Source organism: Bombina bombina, chromosome 1 (assembly GCF_027579735.1).
Source record: "Bombina bombina isolate aBomBom1 chromosome 1, aBomBom1.pri, whole genome shotgun sequence".
Classification (NCBI taxonomy): domain Eukaryota; kingdom Metazoa; phylum Chordata; class Amphibia; order Anura; family Bombinatoridae; genus Bombina; species Bombina bombina.
The window spans coordinates 1320962890-1320985466 of NC_069499.1; the positions used below are offsets into that span (position 1 = coordinate 1320962890).

Here is a 22577-nt window from a genome sequence, read left to right on the forward strand (position 1 = left end):
AGACATGATTCAGTAAAATAGACCACACCTCACTAAAAATACAAGAATGTGTTTTTGTAAGAAAATATATTTATAAAATAATAATAATAATAATAATATGGTTACTTACTGTTCAAGATTGAGCTTGTTGAAGATCTCCACTGTAGTCTCAAGCACTTTATCAACATAATCTACTCGGTCAGGATAGCATTTCATTGCAAGATTAATGAGTGACACTTGCAAGGATACAACATCTTCTGAAGGCATATCTTGTCTCGACTGAAATTTCAAGAAAAAATAAAATAAAATAAAAACTATTACCCTCGATAGTAAGACAAATACAAATCATTCAAACTCTTAAATAAGTGGCACTTAACTTATTGGGTTCTAAACAAGAATTACACTTAATAAACTATTAATAATGGAGGTTAAAAAAAGCAGAAATAAAATTACACTTAGGGAAAATTTCCATATCTTGGCTTACCTTCATTTGTATTCACTAATCAAAACTTAAAAGGACATGAAACCCAAACATTTTCTTTCATGATTCAGATAGAGAATACAATTTTAAACAACTTTCCAATTTACTTCTATTATTTAATTTGCTTCCTTCTCTTGTTATCCTTTGCTGAAAGGATTTATCTAGGAAAGCTCAGGAGCAGCAAAGAACCAAGGTTCTAGCTGCTGATTGGTGAATGCATATATATCCTGATTGTCATTAGCTCACCCATTTGTTCAGTTAGAAACCAGTAGTGCATTGCTGCTCCTTCAACAAATGATACCAAGAGAATGAAACAAATTAGCTGATAGAAGTAAATTAGAAACTTGTTTCAAATTGTATTCTCTATCTGAATCATGAAATAATTTTTTTGGGTTTCATGTCCCTTTAAATACTGAAATTCCAACTTTAAAAGGGATAGGAAAGTCAAAATTAAACTTGCATGATTCCAATAGAACATATAATTTCAAGACACTTTTAAATTCACTTCTATTTTCAAATGTGCTTTGTTCTATTGGTACCCCTTTGTTGAAAAAGAATATGCACATATCCTACACTAGTGGGAGATGCTGCTAATTGGTGCCTGCATACATTTGTCTTTTGTGATTGGCTGACTAGATATGTTCATCTTGTTGCCAGTAGTGCAATGCTCTTCCTTCAGCAAAGGATAACAAAAGAACAAAGCAAATTTGATAATGGAAGTAAAATGGAAAGTTGTTTAAAAATATAATTGATGCTTACCAGATAAATTCCTTTCCTCCCGGATAGGGAGAGTTCACGGCTTCATTACTTACTGTTGGAAAATACAACACCTGGCCACCAGGAGACGGCAAAGACACCCCAGCCAAAGGCTTAAATATCCATCCCACTTCCTCATTACCCCAGTCATTCTGCCGAAGAAACAATGACAATTAGGAGAAACATTAGGGTATAAATGGTGCCAGAAGAATAAAATAAATAGGGGACGCCCATAGACAAGAAAAAAACAGGTGGGGGCCGTGGACTCTCCCTATCCGGAAGGAAAGGAATTTATCTGGTAAGAATAAATTATGTTTTCCTTCCAAAGATAGGGAGAGTCCACGGCTTCATTCCTCACTGTTGGGAAAACTATACCCAAGCTCCAGAGGACACAGAATGCATAACTGGAGAGGGAACAAAAAGGAAGAGGCCGACCCTATTCTTAGGGCACAACAGCCTGCAAAACTTTTCTCCTGAAAGCTGCTTCAGCCGAAGCAAAAACATCAAACTTGTAAAATTTTGAAAAAGTATGTAAGGAGGACCAAGTAGCCACCTTACAAATCTGATCCAGAGAGGCCTCATTCTTAAAGGCCCAAGAGGAAGCCACTGCTCTAGTGGAATGAGCCATTATCCTCTCAGGAGGACGATGTCCCGCTGTCTCATAAGCTAAGCGGATGACACTCCTTAACCAAAAAGATAGGGAAGTCGAAGTAGCCCTCTGCCCCTTACACTTCCCTGAATAGACAACAAAGAGGAAGATTGTCTAAACTCAAGGCGCGAACCACATCCAAATTGTGAAGCGTTCCTTTGATGAAGGATTAGGACACAAGGAAGGAACCACAATCTCCTGATTTATGTTGCGATCCAACACAACCTTAGGAAGAAAACCTAATTTAGTATGTAAAACTGACTTATCTGCATAAAAATAAAAATCAGATAAGGGGGATCACATTTCAAAGCAGATAACTCAGAAACTCTGCTTGCAGAGGCAATAGCCAATAAAAAGAGAACCTTACAAGATAACAATTTAATGTCAACGGAATGCAGAGGCTCAAATGGAAATTGTTGCAAAACCCTAAGAACAAGATTTAGGCTCCAAGGAGGAGACCCAGATTTAAACACTGATCCTAATCAGAGCCTTAACAAAGGACTGCACATCTAAAAGCTCAGCCAGTCTCTTGTGCAATAAAACCGACAGGGCCGAAATCTGTCCCAACAGGGAACTAGCAGAAAGGCCCTTCTCCAGCCCACTCTGGAGAAAAGATAAGATCACGGCAACCTTAACTCTGACAGAAAAAAAACACGCTCTTCACACCAGAATAAGTAGGTTCTCCACACCTTGTGGTAGCCGAGTAACTGGTTTACGAGCTTGAATAAGAGCATCAATGACACTCTCAGAGAAACCTCTCTTGGCTAAGACTAAGCGTTCAATCTCCACGCAGTCAGCCTCAGAGAATCTAGATTTTGATGAACAAAAGGACCTTGCATCAGCCACGATGGAGCAATCAGGATTACTGATACCCGCTCCTGCTTGATGCGGGCCACCACTCGAGAAAGAAGCGGTAATGGAGGAAAAAGATATGAGTTTGAACCTCCAGGGCACTGCTAGCGCATCTATTAGATTCGCTTGGAGATCCTTCAACCTCAACACGTACCTGGGTAGACATTGAGACGGGACGCCATGAGATCTATCTCCAGCGTCCCCCACTTGCTGCATATCTCTGCCCACACCTCGGGATAGAGAGACCATCCCCCTGGATGGAAGGATTGCCTACTGAGAAAATCCGCCTCCCATTTGTCCACACCCGGAACGTGGATCGCTAACAGCGAAAAGCTGTGGGCCTCCGCCCACTCCAGAATCTGAGATACTGCCTTCTTCGCCAAGAACTTCTCGTTCCCTCCTGATAGTTGATGTAAGCCACCGAGGTTATATTGTCTGATTGGAGTCTGATAAACTGGGGCAAATCCAGAAGTGGCCAAGCCTTCAAGGCCTTGAAGATTGACAGTATTTTCAAATTAATGATTGGGAGGGAGGACTCCTCCTGAGTCCACACCCATTGTGCTTTCCTGGCACCCCAAACAGCTCCCCATACGGATAGGCTTGCGTCCATAGTCACAATCTCCCAGGATGGTCTTGAGAATCATGTCCCACGGGTCAGATGATATAGACAGAGCCACCAAGAAAGCAATTCTCTCGACCGGCTGTATAATACAATCTGTTGAGACAGATCCGAATGATCGCCGTTCCAATACCTCAGCATGCACAGATGTAAAGGTCTGAGACGTAACCTGGCAAAAGGAATGATGTCCATGCAGGACACCATGAGACCAACCACCTCCATACACTGACACTAAGCCACAGAGGGACTCAAGGAGGTCCGGAGGGCAAGACATGCCGAAGTTATCTTGCAACGTCTCTGGTCTGTTAGAAATATCCTCATGGATATGAAGTCTATTACAGTACCCAGGAATTCCACCCTGGTACTTGGGATAAGATAACTCTTTTCCAAGTTTATCTTCCATCCATGTGATCGAAGACGACTGAGAAGGGACTCTGAGAATTCTTCCGCAAGACGAAAGGATGGTGCTTGCACCAGAATATCGTCCAAGTATGGGGCTACTGCAATACCCTGAGTTCTGGCAACGGTTAGAAGAGCCCCCAGAACCTTTGTAAAGATTCTTGGAGCAGTAGCTAGGCCAAACGGAAGGGCATTAAACTGGAAGTGCTGGTCCAGGAATGCAAACCTCAGGAACTGAAAGTGTTCCCTGTGGATTGGAACATGAAAGTAAGCGTCCTTTATCTCCATCTTGAAGGAAGGGACATTGAGAAATTTGTTTAAGCACTTTAGGTCCAGAATTGGGCAGAAATGTGCCTCCATCTTTGGGACCACAAAAAGGTTTGAATAAAACCCCAAACCTCTTTCTTCGATAGGCACCAGGACAACTCCTCCTAAGGAGGATAGATCCCAAACGCACCCTAGAAAGGCATCCCTCTTTTCTGGTATGGTAGACAGATTCGAGAGAAGGAATCTGCCCCTTGGCAGATGAGATTTGAAGCCTATCTTGTATCCCTGAGATACCAACTCCAGAACCCACGGATCCTGTACGTCCTTGAATCAGGCGTCTGAAAAAAGAGACAGTCTGCCCCCTACAAGATCCGATCCCGGGTGGGGGGCCTCCCCTTCATGCCGATTTGTTTTCGGCAGGCTTCTTATTCTGCTTGGATTTATTCCAGGACTGAGGATTGTTGTCGTTTGTCAGAACGAAAGGAACGAAAATTTGTTCTAAGTCCCTTAGACTTGTTCTTATCTTTTGGTAGGAAGGCACCCTTGCCTCCCGTAACCATAGAAATAATGGAGTCCAGGCCCGGACCAAATAAAATCTTTCCCTTGAAGGGAAGAGAAAGGAGTCTGGACTTAGAATTCATATCTGCAGACCAAGACTCCAACCAGAGCGCCCGGCGGGATAGGACCGCAAAGCTAGAGGCATTTGCATTTAGGCGAATAATTTGCATGTTCGCATCACAGATAAAAGAATTAGCAATTCTCATAGCTTTAATTATTTCTTGAATATACTCGAGGGGTGACTCCACCTCAATGAGTTACGACAAAGCCTAGGTAGCTGCACCGGAAACCGTGGCAATTGCAGCCGCCGGTTTAAACAAAAATCCTGTATGTTGAAACATCTTTCTCAGAAAGGTTACCATTTTCTTATCCATCGGCTCTCTGTACGAAGAACTATCCTAAAGAGGTATAGTAGTACGTTTAGCAAGCAAAGAGACAGCACCATCCACCTTAAAAATGGAGCCCCACAAATCCAGTTAAGAGTCCGGGACTGGGAACAACTTTTTAAAAGTAGACAAGGGGGAAAAGGAAGATCCAATTCTTTCCCATTCGTTCTTAATAATGTTCGCCATCTTAACCGGCACAGGAAAAGTCAAAGGAACTTTCCTGTCTTCAAAAATTCTGACTAACTAAGGTATCATAGGTTCTTCAGGCAGCGCAGCCTCTGGAACCTCTAACATAGACAGAACCTCCTTTAATAAAAAACGCAAGTGCTCAATTTTAAATCTAAAGGACGGTTCCTTCGCAGCAGGAGGCTTAGACGCTAAGGACTTCAACCCAGAAAGTTCACCCTCTGAAGCTACAGAGGTTAACTCATCATCGGATAAATGGGACATAATAGCTAAATCCAATAAATATTTAGATGACTCCGGGTCAGGAGAGCTATGTTTAACCTTTCTCTTGCATTTGCATTTGTGAGAGCGAGGTAATTCACTGAGTGCTGCAGCCACTGCCGGCAAAATCCGCAGGAAGAAGGCCCCCTCCGGATGGAGGATTAGATGTGCTACGGGGAACTGCATGTGGAGTGCATAATGTAGAAAGGGTAGCAATCTCACGGGACACCGAGTCCTGAGAGGTAGACTGTTCAGCGGGACTAAGAGCCTTAGCAGGCTAGTCTCCCCTTCTTAGACTTTATAATGGTGTTAAAGGGACACTGAACCCAAAGATTTTATTTCGTGATTCAGATAGAGCATGCAATTTTAAGCAACTTTCTAATTTACTCCTATTAATTTTTCTTCGTTCTTTTGCTATCTTTATTTGAAAAAGAAGGCATCGAAGCTTTTTTTATGTTCAGAACTCTGGACAGCACTGTTTCATTGGTGAATAAATTTATCCACCAATCAGCAATAACAACCCAAGTTATTCACCAAAATGGCCCGGCATCTAAACTTACATTCTTGCCTTTTAAATAAAGATACAAAAAGAATGAAGAAAATTTGATAACAGGAGTAAATTAGAAAGTTGCTTAAAATTGCATGCTCTATCTGAATCACGAAAGAAAAAATTTGGGTTCAGTGTCCCTTTAAGGCACGTGGAACATAATTGAGTGGGCGGGAAAACCACAGCATCCTCACAATAAAAACAGGTATGATTTAGTACAAGAGGAGTCCTCCATAGCTCAGGTAATACCCACAGGAAGACACAGATAAAAACGTTTTTTATTATAGAAAACTGCACCTTTATACTCCCAATACAAAATACAAAGAGGAAGTTGCGCTCGATGTAGTAGGAACTTATAGTAAATGAAGATATTCCAGGCAGGAAATATAAATAAAAACGTTTATTGCAGAGAAAAATAAAAACTGAAAAAGGACAAAAAAACACAGTGTCCTTAAAAAAGCCAGCAGTGACTCGGTCAATCAGGTTGGTGAGCTCACCAACCTGATTGACCGAGTCACTGCTGGCTTTTTTAAGGACACTGTTTTTTTTTGTCCTTTTTCAGTTTTTATTTTTCTCTGCAATAAATGTTGTTTTTATTTATATTTCCTGCCTGGAATATCTTCAATTACTATAAGTTCCTACTACATCGAGCGCAACTTCCTCTTTGTATTTTGTATTTGCCTGGAGCGTGTGTGGCAGACACGTCTGGAGCTGAAGCCAATGAATTGGATCTTTACAGGGGGTGTGTCCCCCGCCCACTCTCCATAGTGCCGGATACTGATGTTCGACAGGACGCTCAGGAACAGCACAACTTACAGTGAACACATCTTGAACTTTTTATACTCCCAATGGCTGGGGCACTCACCACCTTCTAGACCCAGACAGTTAACAGAGGAAACGCTCTTCTCAGGTTCAAGTCTCAGCCAGAGGAAATGAACATAGATCACACCCGGTCACATGGAGTGCAAGACAGTACTAACTCTATTATTAAAAGTACAGCAAGTAATAGGAGCTGTGCAACACTTTCAAAAACTAAAGTGAAACCTGTTTGTTCCAGCCAAAGACACACAGTCTATCAGACCAGGAAGAAAAAAAAAAAAAAATTGCACAAAGCAGCATGTAAATAATGAAAACACTTATTAATTAACCCCAATGGTTCAATAAACCCCCTTCAGAGGATATTAACCCTGGATCCTATCAAGGTATAAAGGAGCCACACTGTGACCATGTTATAGCATTTTATGTGTAAACATTGAAACAATCTTACATCCAAGATCCATGTTGTGGAAAAGAACACAGCCTCTCAAGTGTGACAGTCTTATAAAAGAACTCCCGACATGGACTTGAGTGAAAGAAAGCAGGCAGTGAAACTCGTCAAAACTGATTGATTAGGAGCTGTTAGCAGTAGTCTGGATGGTTTCACAGAAAAACTTTCCCTGCATCTCCAGACTCTAATTTCATCAATGCTCTCACTGAGAGGTTGACATAACTACTTAAAACTCCAGTCCTATCTCGAAGGGCAGATACCCTTTTTTAGTACTCTCCGAAAACTTCTGACATTTCTTTGCCACCTTCTAACGTGACGAAAGGCAAAGAATGACTGGGGTAATGAGGAAGTGGGAGGGATATGTAAGCCTTTGGCTGGGGTGTCTTTGCCTCCCCCCGATGGCCACGTGTTGTATTTCCCAACAGTGAGTAATGAAGCCGTGGACTCTCCCTAACTAAGGAAGGAAATTGTATGTTCTATCATAATCATTAAAGAAAATTTTGAGGTTCCCTGTCCCTTTAAAAGTGGGTATAATTCCTCACCATCATATAACATATAATCTTAGTCAAAAAGCATTAACATAAGGGAGGAAAGCTTTGTGAGAGCTACATAGGATTATGAGCCAAGATATGGATACTTTGGCAAGTATGATTTATTTTCCATTTATCTTGACTCTTCTACCCTAGTAGCACTCACCAATGATGAGCTACCAAACAGAAGACCATAATGATTCGCAAGATGAAAAAAGCACACCAGAATATTTCTTCCAAACTTGATATCAAACATAATTTATACTTAAACAATTTATACTTATCTGGCAAATTAATTTATTTCATGGTGGTGACAGACCATAATCCATTATTCATGGGAATTACCCTTTTCTACCACTAGGATGAGGCAGAGTCCCAAACCCCATGAGCTCTATAAATCTTCTCCCACCTCACACATACCGTACTGCAACATATAGCCAAGCAACTGAGGTAAGAAAAAGGAATAAGAGCCATAAAAGGAGCAGGAAAAAAATATGTGCTGAAGAAAAAACTAACCACCATTAAAAATTATTATCTATTATTATTATTTATTTATCAGGAAAGTAAAAATTATGTTTTCTTTCATACAGGTGGTGAAAAGTCATGATCCATCACTCATGGGAACTAATACCCAAGCTGGGGAGTCCACAAGTAATAACAGAAAGTGAGGGATTTTTTCACTGAGAAATTAAATCCACAACCGCAATTAAAACATAATTTATGCTTACCTGATAAATTTATTTATTTCCGGATATGGCAAGTCTACGGAATCATCAATTACTAGTAGGAATATCACTCCTGGCCAGCAGGAGGAGGCAAAGAGCACTACAGCAAAGCTGCTATATATGTCACTTCCCATACCCATAACCTCCAGTCATTCGGTCGAAGGATACATGGAAAAAGTAAATTTATGCTTACCTGATAAATTAATTTCTTTTACGATATGACGAGTCCACGGATTTCATCCTTACTTGTGGGATATTAACCTCCTGCTAACAGGAAGTGGCAAAGAGCACCACAGCAGAGCTGTATATATAGCCCCTCCCTTCCCCTCCACCCTCAGTCATTCGGCCGAAGGTATAGGAAGAGAAAAGGAAAGGCTAAAAGGTGCAGAGGTGACTGAAGTTTACAAAAAATATAAAGAAAAACTGTCTTAAAAAGAACAGGGTGGGCCGTGGACTCGTCATATCGTAAAATAAATTAATTTATCAGGTAAGCATAAATTTACTTTTCTTTTACAAAGATATGACGAGTCCACGGATTTCATCCTTACTTGTGGGATACCAATAACAAAGCAAAAGGACACGGATGAAAGGGAGGGACAAGACAGGAACCTAAACAGAAGGCACCACTGCTTGAAGAACCTTTATCCCAAAAAACAGAATTTATGTTTACCTGATAAATTACTTTCTCCAACGGTGTGTCCGGTCCACGGCGTCATCCTTACTTGTGGGATATTCTCTTCCCCAACAGGAAATGGCAAAGAGCCCAGCAAAGCTGGTCACATGATCCCTCCTAGGCTCCGCCTACCCCAGTCATTCGACCGACGTAAAGGAGGAATATTTGCATAGGAGAAACCATATGTTACCGTGGTGACTGTAGTTAAAGAAAATAAATTATCAGACCTGATTAAAAAAACCAGGGCGGGCCGTGGACCGGACACACCGTTGGAGAAAGTAATTTATCAGGTAAACATAAATTCTGTTTTCTCCAACATAGGTGTGTCCGGTCCACGGCGTCATCCTTACTTGTGGGAACCAATACCAAAGCTTTAGGACACGGATGAAGGGAGGGAGCAAATCAGGTCACCTAAATGGAAGGCACCACGGCTTGCAAAACCTTTCTCCCAAAAATAGCCTCAGAAGAAGCAAAAGTATCAAATTTGTAAAATTTAGAAAAAGTGTGCAGTGAAGACCAAGTCGCTGCCTTACATTACTGATCAACAGAAGCCTCGTTCTTGAAGGCCCATGTGGAAGCCACAGCCCTAGTGGAGTGAGCTGTGATTCTTTCAGGAGGCTGCCGTCCGGCAGTCTCATAAGCCAATCGGATAATGCTTTTAATCCAGAAGGAGAGAGAGGTAGAAGTTGCTTTTTGACCTCTCCGTTTACCAGAATAAACAACAAACAAAGCCAAAGTTTGTCTGAAAACCTTAGTAGCTGCTAAGTAAAATTTGATAGCACGAACTACATCCAAGTTGTGTAACAAACGTTCCTTCTTTGAAACTGGATTAGGACACAAAGAAGGCACAACTATCTCCTGGTTAATGTCTTTGTTAGAAACAACTTTTGGAAGAAAACCAGGTTTAGTACGCAAAACTCTAAGCCATCTCCGTGGAGATGTTGCCTGTACAACGGCAAAGAGAATGACTGGGGTAGGCGGAGCCTAGGAGGGATCATGTGACCAGCTTTGCTGGGCTCTTTGCCATTTCCTGTTGGGGAAGAGAATATCCCACAAGTAAGGATGACGCCGTGGACCGGACACACCTATGTTGGAGAAATAGCCTCAGAAGAAGCAAAAGTATCAAATTTGTAAAATTTGGAAAAAGTGTGAAGGGACGACCAAGTCGCAGCCTTACAAATCTGTTCAACAGATGGATCGTTTTTAAAGGCCCATGTGGAAGCCACAGCCCTAGTAGAATGAGCCGTAATTCTTTCAGGAGGCTGATGTCCAGCAGTCTCATATGCCAGGTGGATGATACTTCTCAGCCAAAAAGAAAGAGAGGTAGCCGTAGCTTTCTGACCCCTACGCTTTCCAGAATAAATAATGAAGATGATTGACTGAAATCCTTAGTAGCCTGTAAGTAAAACTTTAAGGCACGGACCACATCCAAATTATGCAACATACGCTCCTTCTTAGAAGAAGGGTTAGGACATAAAAAAGGAACAACAATTTCCTGATTAATATTCTTATTTGAAACAACCTTAGGAAGGAATCCAGGTTTGGTACGTAACACCACCTTATCGGAATGAAAAATGAGATAAGGGGAATCACACTATAGCGCTGAAAGCTCAGAAACTCTTCGAGCAGAAGAAATAGCAACTAAAAACAGAACTTTCCAAGATAACAATTTGATATCCATGGAATGCATGGGTTCAAACGGATCCCCTTGAAGAACTCGAAGAACTAAATTCAAACTCCAGGGAGGAGTAATGGGTCTAAATACAGGCTTAATTCTAGACAGAGCCTGACAAAAAGACTGAACATCTGGAACATTTGCCAAACGTTTGTGAAACAGAATTGACAAAGCTGAAATTTGTCCCTTTAAGGAACTTGCTGATAACCCTTTCTCCAATCCTTCTTGGAGAAAAGACAGAATCCTAGGAATCCTAACTTTACTCCATGAGTAACCCTTGGATTCACACCATAAAGATATTTACGCCATATCTTATAGATTTTTCTAGTGACAGGCTTTCTAGCCTGTATCAAAGTATTGATGACCGAATCAGAGAATCCTCATTTGATAAAATCAAGCGTTCAATCTCCACGCAGTCAGCTGCAGAGAAATTAGATTTGGATGTTGGAAAGGACCTTGAATGAGAAGGTCCTGTCTCAATGGAAGTTTCCACGGTGTCAGATAGGACATGTCCACTAGATCCGCATACCAAGTCCTGCGTGGCCACGCAGGCGCTATCAGGATCACTGAAGCTCTCTCCTGTTTGATTCGAGCAATCACGCGTGGGAGGAGAGGAAACGGTGGAAACACATAAGCTAGGCTGAACGACCAAGGCACTGCCAAGGCATCTATCAGTTCGGCCTGGGGATCCCTTGACCTGGATCCGTATCTTGGAAGCTTGGCATTCTGTCGAGATGCCATCAGATCAAATTCCGGTCTGCCCCATCGGAGAATCAATGAGGCAAATACCTCCAGGTGAAGTTCCCACTTCCCCGGATGAAAAGTCTGTCGACTTAGAAAATCCGCTTCCCAGTTCTCTACTCCTGGGATGTAGATTGCTGACAGATGACAAGAGTGGGCCTCTGTCCAACTGATTATCTTGGATACTTCTCTCATCGCTAAGGAACTCCTTGTTCCCCCTTGATGATTGATATACGCCACAGTCGTGATGTTATCCGACTGGAAACTGATGAATTTGGCCGAAGCCAACTGAGGCCATGCCTGAAGCGCATTGAATATTGCCCTCAGTTCCAGAATATTGATTGGAAGTAGAGACTCCACCTGAATCCAAAGACTGAGCCTTCAGGGAATTCCAGACTGCGCCCCAGCCCAGAAAGCTGGCGTCCGTTGTCACTATCACCCACGTGGGTCTGCGGAAACAAGTCCCCTGGGACAGATGATCCGGTGACAATCACCAAAGAAGAGAGTCTCTGGTCTCTTGATCCAGATTTATCTGAGGAGATAAATTTGCATAGTCCCCATTCCACTGTCCGAGCATGCACAGCTGCAAATGAAAGCGAGCAAACGGAACGATGTCCATTGCCGCTACCATTAATCCAATTACCTCCATACACTGAGCCACTGATGGCCAAGGAATGGACTGAAGTGCTCGGCAAGTATTTAGAATCTTTGATTTCTGACCTCCGTCAGAAATATTTTCATCGCTACCGAGTCTATCAGAGTTCCCAAGAAAGGAACCCTTGTCTGTGGAACAAGAGAACTTTTCTCTATGTTCACCTTCCAACCGTGAGTTCTCAGGAAAGACAACACTGTGTCTGTGTGAGACCTTGTCAGTTGATATGTTGACGCCTGGATCAGAATATTGTCCAGTTAAGGCGCCACTGCTATACCTCGCGGTCTGAGAACAGCCAAAAGAGACCCTAGAACCTTTTTGAAGATTCAGGGTGCTGTGGCCAACCCGAAGGGAAGAGCCACAAACTGATAATGTTTGTCCAAGAAGGCAAACCTTAGAAACTGATGATGATCCTTGTGGATAGGAATATGAAGGTAAGCATCCTTTAAGTCCACCGTAGTCATATATTGACCCTCCTGGATCATTGATAAAATTGTTTGTATAGTCTCCATCTTGAATGATGGGACTCTGAGAAACTTGTTTAGACCCTTGAGGTCTAATATGGGTCGGAAAGTTCCCTCTTTTTTGGGAACCACGAATATATTTGAGTAAAACCCCTGTCCCTGTTCCAATACTGGAACCGGACAAATCACTCCCATGGTAAAAACAGAATTTATGCTTACCTGATAAATTACTTTCTCCAACGGTGTGTCCGGTCCACGGCGTCATCCATTACTTGTGGGATATTCTCCTCCCCTACAGGGAAAGGCAAGGAGAGCACACAGCAAGAGCTGTCCATATAGCTCCCCCTCTGGCTCCGCCCCCCAGTCATTCGACCGACGGTTAGGAGAAAAAGGAGAAACTATAGGGTGCCGTGGTGACTGTAGTGTATAAAGAAAAAGAAAAAATTTTCAAACCTGATTAAAAAACCAGGGCGGGCCGTGGACCGGACACACCGTTAGAGAAAGTAATTTATCAGGTAAGCATAAATTCTGTTTTCTCCAACATTGGTGTGTCCGGTCCACGGCGTCAACCATTACTTGTGGGAACCAATACCAAAGCTTTAGGACACGGATGAAGGGAGGGAGCAAATCAGGTTACCTAAACAGAAGGCACCACGGCTTGCAAAACCTTTCTCCCAAAAACAGCCTCCGAAGCAAAAATATCAAATTTGTAAAATTTGGCAAAAGTGTGCAGAGAAGACCAAGTCTATGCCTTACATATCTGATTAAAAGAAGCCTCGTTCTTGAAGGCCCATGTGGAAGCCACAGCCCTAGTGGAGTGAGCTGTGATTCGTTCAGGAGGCTGCCGTCCGGCAGTCTCATAAGCCAATCGGATAATGCTTTTCAGCCAGAAAGAAAGAGAGGTAGCAATAGCTTTTTGTCCTCTCCTCTTACCAGAGTAAACGACAAACAAGGATCTATCAGAAGGTACAGACATGTTAAACAGGCTTAAACTGGTTAATAAAGTACAAAAACCGTTTTAAAACAAAACCGTTACTGTCTCTTTAAATGTTAAACAGGGCACACTTTATTACTGAATATGTGAAAAACTATGAAGGAATTATACAAACTTTACCAAATTTTCACCACAGTGTCTTAATGCATTCAAAGTATTGCACCCCAATTTTCAAGCTGTTAACCCTTAAAATGTGGAAACCGGAGCGGTTTGCAATTTTAACCCCACTACAGTCCCAGCCACAGCCTTTGTTGTGACTTCAACTATCCCAGGGGGATATTTCAAGCCTTCTAGGAACTTTTTCAGTGGACACCAGACCCTCTCACACTGTACTTAAAAGAAACTGTGCAATAATGGCGCGAAAATGAGGCTCTGCCTAATACAGTGAAAGGCCCTTCCTGACTGGGAAGGTGTCTAAACTAGTGCCTGGTGATAAAAAACGTTCCCCAAACAATAAAAGTGTGAAATCCACTTCAAACTTTAAATAAAAACTTAAATAAACAATCGATTTAGCCCTTAAGAGTGTCCACCAGTTAATAGCCCATAATAAGCCCTTTATTCTTTCTAAGTCTAAGAAAATGGCTTACTGATCCCCATGAGGGAAAAATGACAGCCTTCCAGCATTACACAGTCTTGTTAGAAAATGGCTAGTCATACCTTGAGCAGAAAAGTCTGCAAACTGTTCCCCCCAACTGAAGTTCTCTCATCTCAACAGTCCTGTGTGGGAACAGCAATCGATTTTAGTTACTGCTGCTAAAATCATACTCCTCTTTTAAACAGAACTCTTCATCTCTTTCTGTTTCAGAGTAAATAGTACATACCAGCACTATTTTAAAATAACAAACTCTTGATAGAAGAAATAAAAAACTACAACTAACACCACAAACTCCTCACCATCCCCGTGGAGATGCTACTTGTTCAGAGCGGCAAGGAGAATGACTGGGGGGCGGAGCCAGAGGGGGAGCTATATGGACAGCTCTTGCTGTGTGCTCTCCTTGCCTTTCCCTGTAGGGGAGGAGAATATCCCACAAGTAATGGATGACGCCGTGGACCGAACACACCAATGTTGGAGAAAAGGTCTTTTACACAGCGTAAGAACGCCTCTCTCTTTATCTGGTTTGCAGATAATCTTGAAAGATGAAATCTCCCTCTTGGAAGAAAATGCTTGAATTCCAATTGATAACCGTGGGTCACTATTTCTAGTGCCCAGGGGTCCTGAACATCTCTTGCCCAAGCCTGGGCAAAGAACGAGAGTCTGCCCCCTACTAAATCCGGTCCCGGATCGGGGGCCGCCCCTTCATGCTGTCTTAGTAGCAGCATTGGGCTTTTTAGATTGTTTACCCTTATTCCAGTTCTGGTTGGGTCTCCAGACTGACTTAGATTGGATAAAGTTCCCTTCCTGTTTTGTGGAAGAAGAGGAAGCGGGGGTCCACCCTTAAAGTTCCGAAAGGAACGAAAATTATTTTGTTTACCCATCATCTTGACAGACTTATCCTGAGGTAGGGCATGACCGTTACCTCCTGTAATGTCAGAAATAATCTCCTTCAATTCAGGCCCAAAAAGGGTCTTACCTTTAAAAGGAATAGCCAAAAGCTTAGATTTTGATGACACATCAGCAGACATTTGAGCCACAACGCTCTACGCGCTAAAATAGCAAATCCTGCATTTTTCGCCGCTAATTTAGCAATTTGCAAAGTGGCATCAGTAATAAAAGAATTAGCTAGCTTGAGAGCTTTAATTCTATCCAAAATGTCATCTAACGGGGTCTCCACTTTAAGAGACTCCTCTCGAGCCTCAAACCAAAAAGCTGCTGCAGTAGTTACTGGAACAATGCAAGCCGTAGGTTGTAAAAGAAACCCCTGATTAATAAATAATTTCTTTAGAAGACCCTCTAATTTTTTTATCCATACGATCTTTGAAAGCACAACTGTCCTCAATGGGTATAGTTGCATGCTTAGCTAAGGTAGATGTTGCTCCCTCTACCTTAGGGACCGTTTGACCCGAGTCCTGAATGGCGTCTGATATGGGAAACATTTTCTTAAAAGTAGGAGAGGGAGAAAACGGTATACCTGGTCTACCCCATTCCTTTTTTATAATTTCCGAAATTCTCTTAGGAACCGGAAAAACATCAGTGTAAGTAGGTACTTCTAGATATTTATCCATTTTACACAGACAGTAATTCCCTGAACCCCAACTCAGAACACTGTGAGGGTACATCGGAAATAGCTAATAAAGCATCAGAGGATTCAGTATTTACATTAATACCTGACCTACTGCGTTTTACCCTGTAACACTGGTAATTTAGATAATACCTCTGTAAGGGTAGTTGACATAACTGCAGCCATCTCCTGCAGAGTAAAGGAATTAGACGCACTAGATGTACTAGGCGGCGCTTGCGTGGGCGTTAAAGGTTGAGACACTTGGGGAGAATTGGATGGCATATCCTGATTTTCTTCAAACTGAGAATCATCCTTAGACACACTATCTTTACTTAAAATATGCTCTTTACAATGTAAGGCCCTTTCAGTACAAGAGGTACAAAATGTAAGAGGGGGTTCCACAATGGCATCTAAACACATAGAACACTGAGTTTCCTCAATGTTAGACATGCTGAACAGACCAATAAGTCGTTTTAAACACTTTAATAAATGCTTTAAACCGTTTACAAAAAAACGTGTACTGTGCCTTTAAAAAATAAAAAGTGAACAATTTTTTCAAAAGTGCTTATAAACGTTAATTTGACTCCAAAATTAACACTATCCTAAATAATGCTTCCAAAAATTATTGCACCAAAATTATTAAGGGAAGGATAAACTGCTAAACAGTATTTATAGCCATATATAATAAGTCATCACAAAAATACTCTCTGCACCTCGCCACAGCTCTGCTGTGGCGCCTACCTGCCCCCAGGTTACTTAGAAAGGAATCGACAGTAATCCGGAGAGGAAGAACTCTGTTTAAGCTCCGCCGGAGCTAAAGCCAGCTGCCTTCTAGTCAGAATACAAAGCGCATCTAAGTGCGCAAAAATAAGCCCCGCCCACCAGGACCGATGACCGAGTAGGCCCAAACAACCGCATGGGGAGCGGTTTTAACAAACTTAGCCATGTGGAAGAATTTACCCCAAGCAACAAGCAAAATGTTAACCACCGTTATAAAACCCCAGTGTCAAATAATGAGAAAATGCAGCCCATAGCCCTCATTATAAACCTTGCCCAAATGTCACAGAAAAATAAAAATAAACAGGTTTCAGTAACATCCTCCTTGAAAATAGGTCTACTGCTTACCCCTTCCCTAAAAAGGGAATACATATTCAGCCATCTTCTGACATACTAAGTCTCTTCAGAATAAAAGGCTGCACATACCTCAAATGCTGCAGACAGCATGACACGGTCTCCACACTGAAGATGTCTCCTGTATTACCTTCAGATCTGTGGTAACCAACATGGATCTTAGTTACAGCTGCTAAGATCATCAACCTCAGGGCAGAATTCTTCTTCCAAACCCCCCTGAGGGAAACAGTACTCACCAGTACCATTTAAAATAAAAAACTTCTTGATTGAAGAAAACTAACACTAACACCTCACTTTACCTATTCCTAGTATAACACAGGCAAAGAGAATGACTGTGGATGGAGGGGAAGGGAGGGGCTATACATACAGCTCTGCTGTGGTGCTCTTTGCCACTTCCTGTTAGCAGGAGGTTAATATCCCACAAGTAAGGATGAAATCCGTGGACTCGTCATATCTTTGTAAAAGAAAAGAAGGTAGCACAAAAGTTGTAGAGGTGCCTGAGGTTTTAGAAAAAATAACTGTCTTAAATAAAGGGTGGGCCGTGGACTCACCATATCCGGAAATAAATACATTTATCAGGTAAGCATACATTATGTTTTCTTTCCTAAGATATGGGAGTCCACGGAATCATCAATTAAGTGTGGGAATTAATACCCAAGCTAGAGGACACAGATGATAAGGGATGGACAAGACAGGTAGACCTAAACAGAAGGCACCACTGCCTGAAGAACCCTTCTACCAAAAGAAGCCTCAGCCGAGGCAAAAGTATCAAATTTATAAAACTTTGAAAAAGTATGCAAAGAGGACCAAGTTGAAGCCTTGCAATCTGTTCCACAGAAGCTTCATTTTTAAATGCCCAGGAAGAAGTAACAGCCCTCATGGAATGAGCAGCGATTCTCTCAGGAGGTTGCTGTCCAGCAGTCTCATAGGCCAAACGAATAATACTCCTTTGCCAAAGAAAAAGAGAAGTAGCTGTAGCTTTCAGACACTTGCGCTTCCCAGAAAAACAAACAAACAAAGCAGAAGACTGAGGAAAGTCCTTAGTCGCCTGAAGATAAAACTTCAATGCACGCACAACATCTAGGTTGCGCAACAAATGTCGCTTAGGAGAAGAAGGATTAGGACACAAAGAAGGAACCAAGATCTCCTGATTAATATTCTTGTTTGAAACAACCCTAGGTAGGTAACCTAATTTAGTACGTAGAACCACCTTATCAGAATGAAAAATAAGATAAGGAGAATCAAACTGCAGAGTTGAGAGTTCCGAAACTCTCCGAGCAGAAGAAATAGCAACAAGAAACAAAAACTTCCAAGATAACATCTTAATATCTAAGGAATGCATAGGTTCAAACGGAGCCCGCTGTAAAACTCTAAGAACAAGGTTAAGACTCCAGGGATGAGTAACAGGCTTAAACACAGGCCTGATCCTAACCAAGGCCTGACAAAAAGATTGCACATCTGGCGCATCCACTAAACGCATATGCAACAAAATAGACAATTCAGAAATCTAACCTTTCAGAGTACTAGCTGACAAACCCTTCTCCAGACCCTCCTGGAGAAAAAACAAAATCCTTGGAATCCTGACTCTACTCCAAAAGTAGCCTCTGGATTCACACCAATACAGATATTTATGCCATATCTTATAGTAAATCTTTCTTGTCACAGGCTTACGAACATGAATCATGATCTCAATGACCAACTCTGAAAACCCACGCTTAGATAAAATCAAGCGTTCAATCTCCAAGCAGTCAGCTTCAGAGAAACGAGATTTGGATGAAGAAAAGGACCCTGAAGTAGAAGGTGCTTCCTCAGAGGGAGTTTCCACAGAGGTAGAGATGACATTTCCACTAGATCTGCATACCAGATCCTGCGAGGCTATGCCAGCACTATGAGAATCACCGGTTTTGGTATGCGGATCTTGTTTGGATGTCCAGTTGCCAACAATGGCCACTTCCACTAAGGCCAGACCTATCTCAAGGTCCGTTTTTCCATCAGGATCTCAAATCATTAAATTTGAAGGTATGGAAATTGAACGCTTAGTGCTTAGTCATAGAGGTTTCTCTAACTCAGTTATTAATACTATGTTGCAGGCTCGTAAATCTGTTTCTAGAAAGATTTATTATCGAGTTTTGAAGACTTACATTTCATGGTTTTCTTCTCATAAATCCTCTTGGCATTCTTTTAGAATTCCTAGAATTTTACAGTTTCTTCAGGATGGTTTGGATAAGGGTTTGTCTGCGAGTTGCTTGAAAGGACAAATCTCTGCTCTTTCTGTTTTATTCCACAGAAAAATTGCTTAACTCCCTGATATTCATTGTTTTGTACAGGCTTTGGTTCGTATCAAGCCTGTCATTAAATCAATCTCTCCTCCTTGGAGTCTTAATTTGGTTTTGAAGGCTTTACAGGCTCCTCCGTTTGAGCCTGTGCATTCTTTGGACATTAAATTGCTTTCTTGGAAAGTGTTGTTTCTTTTGGCCATTTCTTCTGCTAGAAGAGTTTCTGAATTATCTGCTCTTTCTTGTGAGTCTCCTTTTCTGATTTTTCATCAGGATAAGGCAGTTTTGCGGACTTCATTTAAATTCTTACCTAAAGTTGTGAATTCCAACAACATTAGTAGGGAAATTGCTGTCCCTTCTTTGTGTCCCCATCCTAAGAATTCTTTGGAAAGATCTTTACATTCTTTGGATGTGGTGAGAGCTTTGAAATATTATGTTGAAGCTACTAAAGATTTCAGGAAGACTTCTAGTCTGTTATCTTTTCTCGTTCTAGGAAAGGTCAGAAGGCTTCTGCCATTTCTTTGGCATCTTGGTTAAAGTTTTTGACTCATCACGCTTATTTGGAGTCGGGTAAATCCCCGCCTCAGAGTATTACAGCTCATTCTACTAGGTCAGTTTCCACTTCCTGGGCTTTTAAGAATGAAGTTTCAGTTGATCAGATTTGCAAAGCAGCAACTTGGTCTTCTTTGCATACATTTACTAAGTTCTACCAATTTGATGTTTTTTCTTCTTCAGAAGCAGTTTTTGGTAGAAAAGTTCTTCAGGCAGCTGTTTCAGTTTGATTCTTCTGCTTATAATTTCAGTTTTTTTCTTTTCCATTATAAGATTAAAACTTATGATTTGGGTTGTGGATTAATTTTCCAGCGGAATTGGCTGTCTTTATTTTTTGTCCTCTCTAGTGACTCTTGCGTGGAGTTCCACATCTCGGGTATTGCTATCCCATACGTCACTAGCTCATGGACTCTTGCCAATTACATGAAGAAAAAACATAATTTATGTAAGAATTTACCTGATAAATTAATGTCTTTCATATTGGCAAGAGTCCATGAGGCCCACCCTTTTTATGGTGGTTATGATTATTTTGTATAAAGCACAATCATTCCAATTCCTTTGTTTATGCTTTTGCTCCTTTCTTTCTCACCCCACTTCTTGGCTATTCGTTAAACTGAATTGTGGGTGTGGTGAGGGGTGTATTTATAGGCATTTTGAGGTTTGGGAAACTTTGCCCCTCCTGTTAGGATTGTATATCCCATACGTCACTAGCTCATGGCCTCTTGCCAATATGAAAGAAATGAATTTATCAGGTAAATTCTTACATAAATTATGTTTTATAACTGGGGATGTAGCGGTGTTCAGAATTAAGCAACCACATTCAAAATCATGTTAAAAAGGAGTCAGTACACACCTGTCATCATTTAAAGTGCCCCTGATTATCCCCAAATAAAGTTAAGCTGTTCTAGTAGGTCTTTCCTGACATTTTGTTAGTCGCATCATAAAGCAAAAGCCATGGTCAGCAGAGAGCTTCTAAAGCATCAGAGGGATCTCATTGTTAAAAGGTATCAGTCAGGAGAAGGGTACAAAAGAATTTCCAAGGCATTAGATATACCATGGAACACAGTGAAGACAGTCATCATGAAGAGAAGAAAAAATGGTGCAACAGTGACATGACCAAGAACTGGATGTCCCTCCAAAATTGATGAAAAGACGAGAAGAAAACTGGTCTGGGAGGCTGCCAAGAGGCCTACAGCAACATTAAAGGAGCTGCAGGAATATCTGGAGTACTGGCGATGTGGTACATGTGACAACAATCGCCCGTATTCTTCATATGTCTGGGCTATGGGGTAGAGTAGCAAGACGGAAGCATTTTCTTACAAAAAAAAAAACATCCAAGCCCGGCTAAATTTTGCAAAAACACATCTGAAGTTTCCCAAAAGCATGTTGCAAAAGGTGTTATGGTCTGATGAAACCAAAGTTTAACTTTTTGGCAATAATTCCAAAAGATATGTTTGGCGCAAAACCAACACTGCATATCACCAAAAGAACACCATACCCACAGTGAAGCATGGTGGTGTCGGCATCATGCTTTGGGGCTGTTTTTCTTCAGCTGGAACTGGGGCCTTAGTCAAGGTAGAGGGAATAATGAACAGTTCCAAATACCAGACAATATTGGCACAAAACCTTCAAGCTTCTGCTAGAAAGCTGAACATGAAGAGGAACTTCATCTTTCAGCATGACAACGACCCAAAGCATACATCCAAATCAACAAAAGAATGGCTTCAGCAGAAGAAGATTAAAGTTTTGGGATGGCCCAGCCAGAGCCCAGACCTGAATCCAATTCAAAATCTGTGGGGTGATCTGAAGAGGGCTGTGCACAGGAGATGCCCTTGCATTCTGACAGATTTAGAGTGTTTTTGCAAAGAAGAGTGGGCAAATCTTGCCAAGTCAAGATGTGTCATGCTGAAAAACTCAAACCCAAATAGACGGAGTGCTGTAATAAAATTAAAAGGTGCTTCAATAAAGTATTAGTTTAAGGGTGTTCACACTTATGCAATCATATTTTATTTTTATTTCCCTTTACCTAAAAGATTTCAGTTTCTTTTTCAATTGAGTGTAAAGTTTATAGGTCACATTAAAGATTTATCTTTGTCTCATTTTTTTACATCACAGAAACCTGACATTTTAACAGGGGTGTGTAGACTTTTTATATCCAATATATATATATATATATATATATATATATATATATATATACACTGTATATATATATATATATATATATATATATATAACACATTTTGTTAAAATTTAAATAGGAAACTAGTTTCTTTTAATGAATTTTACTGTATATACTATACAGTATAATAAAAATGACATGCTCTAGAAGTTTGACTCTGGACCCACAGAGCACTGCTGGCCCGTGTGGGTTGATCTTATCAGCAGCTCCAGTTACTAGTTTGCAGCAGTTTCTGCTGGGACCAGCAGTGATTTGCAGGCCCCAAGCAGTACATCTATTTGTTATCCAGTTAGAGGGGATTAAACACAGAGGTACAGAGTCGCTATTCTTCAAATTATATCCTATTATAAATTATAACTAGTTAATTAAAGGGCCATAATAGTAAAATAAATGACATGGTCCAAGTATGGGACTGCTTTTTAAGAACAAATTATTAAATGTCTGTTTTCATTGGTGCTGGGGATCACACAAACACCATTGGAGGGAATGTTGTGTCTCTTTAACCATAGTATCAGCAACCCTGCTCTAGATCAACATCAGAGATCAGATTCTTGTAACAATAGTTGGAAATTATCAGTTTGATATTAAAACTTTATATTTTAGTCAGTATGGAAGA

The 22577-nt window shown here is 41.2% G+C and overlaps 1 protein-coding gene across 1 annotated transcript in view; it reads right to left on the minus strand.

Moving 5' to 3' along the window:
• VPS35 (VPS35 retromer complex component) overlaps positions 1 to 22577 on the minus strand; it is a 588646-nt gene that overhangs the window by 318502 nt on the left and 247567 nt on the right. Inside the window, exon 10 of the mRNA XM_053701861.1 lies at positions 110 to 258. Coding sequence (XP_053557836.1) covers positions 110 to 258 — 149 coding nt within the window. The remainder of the gene's footprint in view (positions 1 to 109; positions 259 to 22577) is intronic.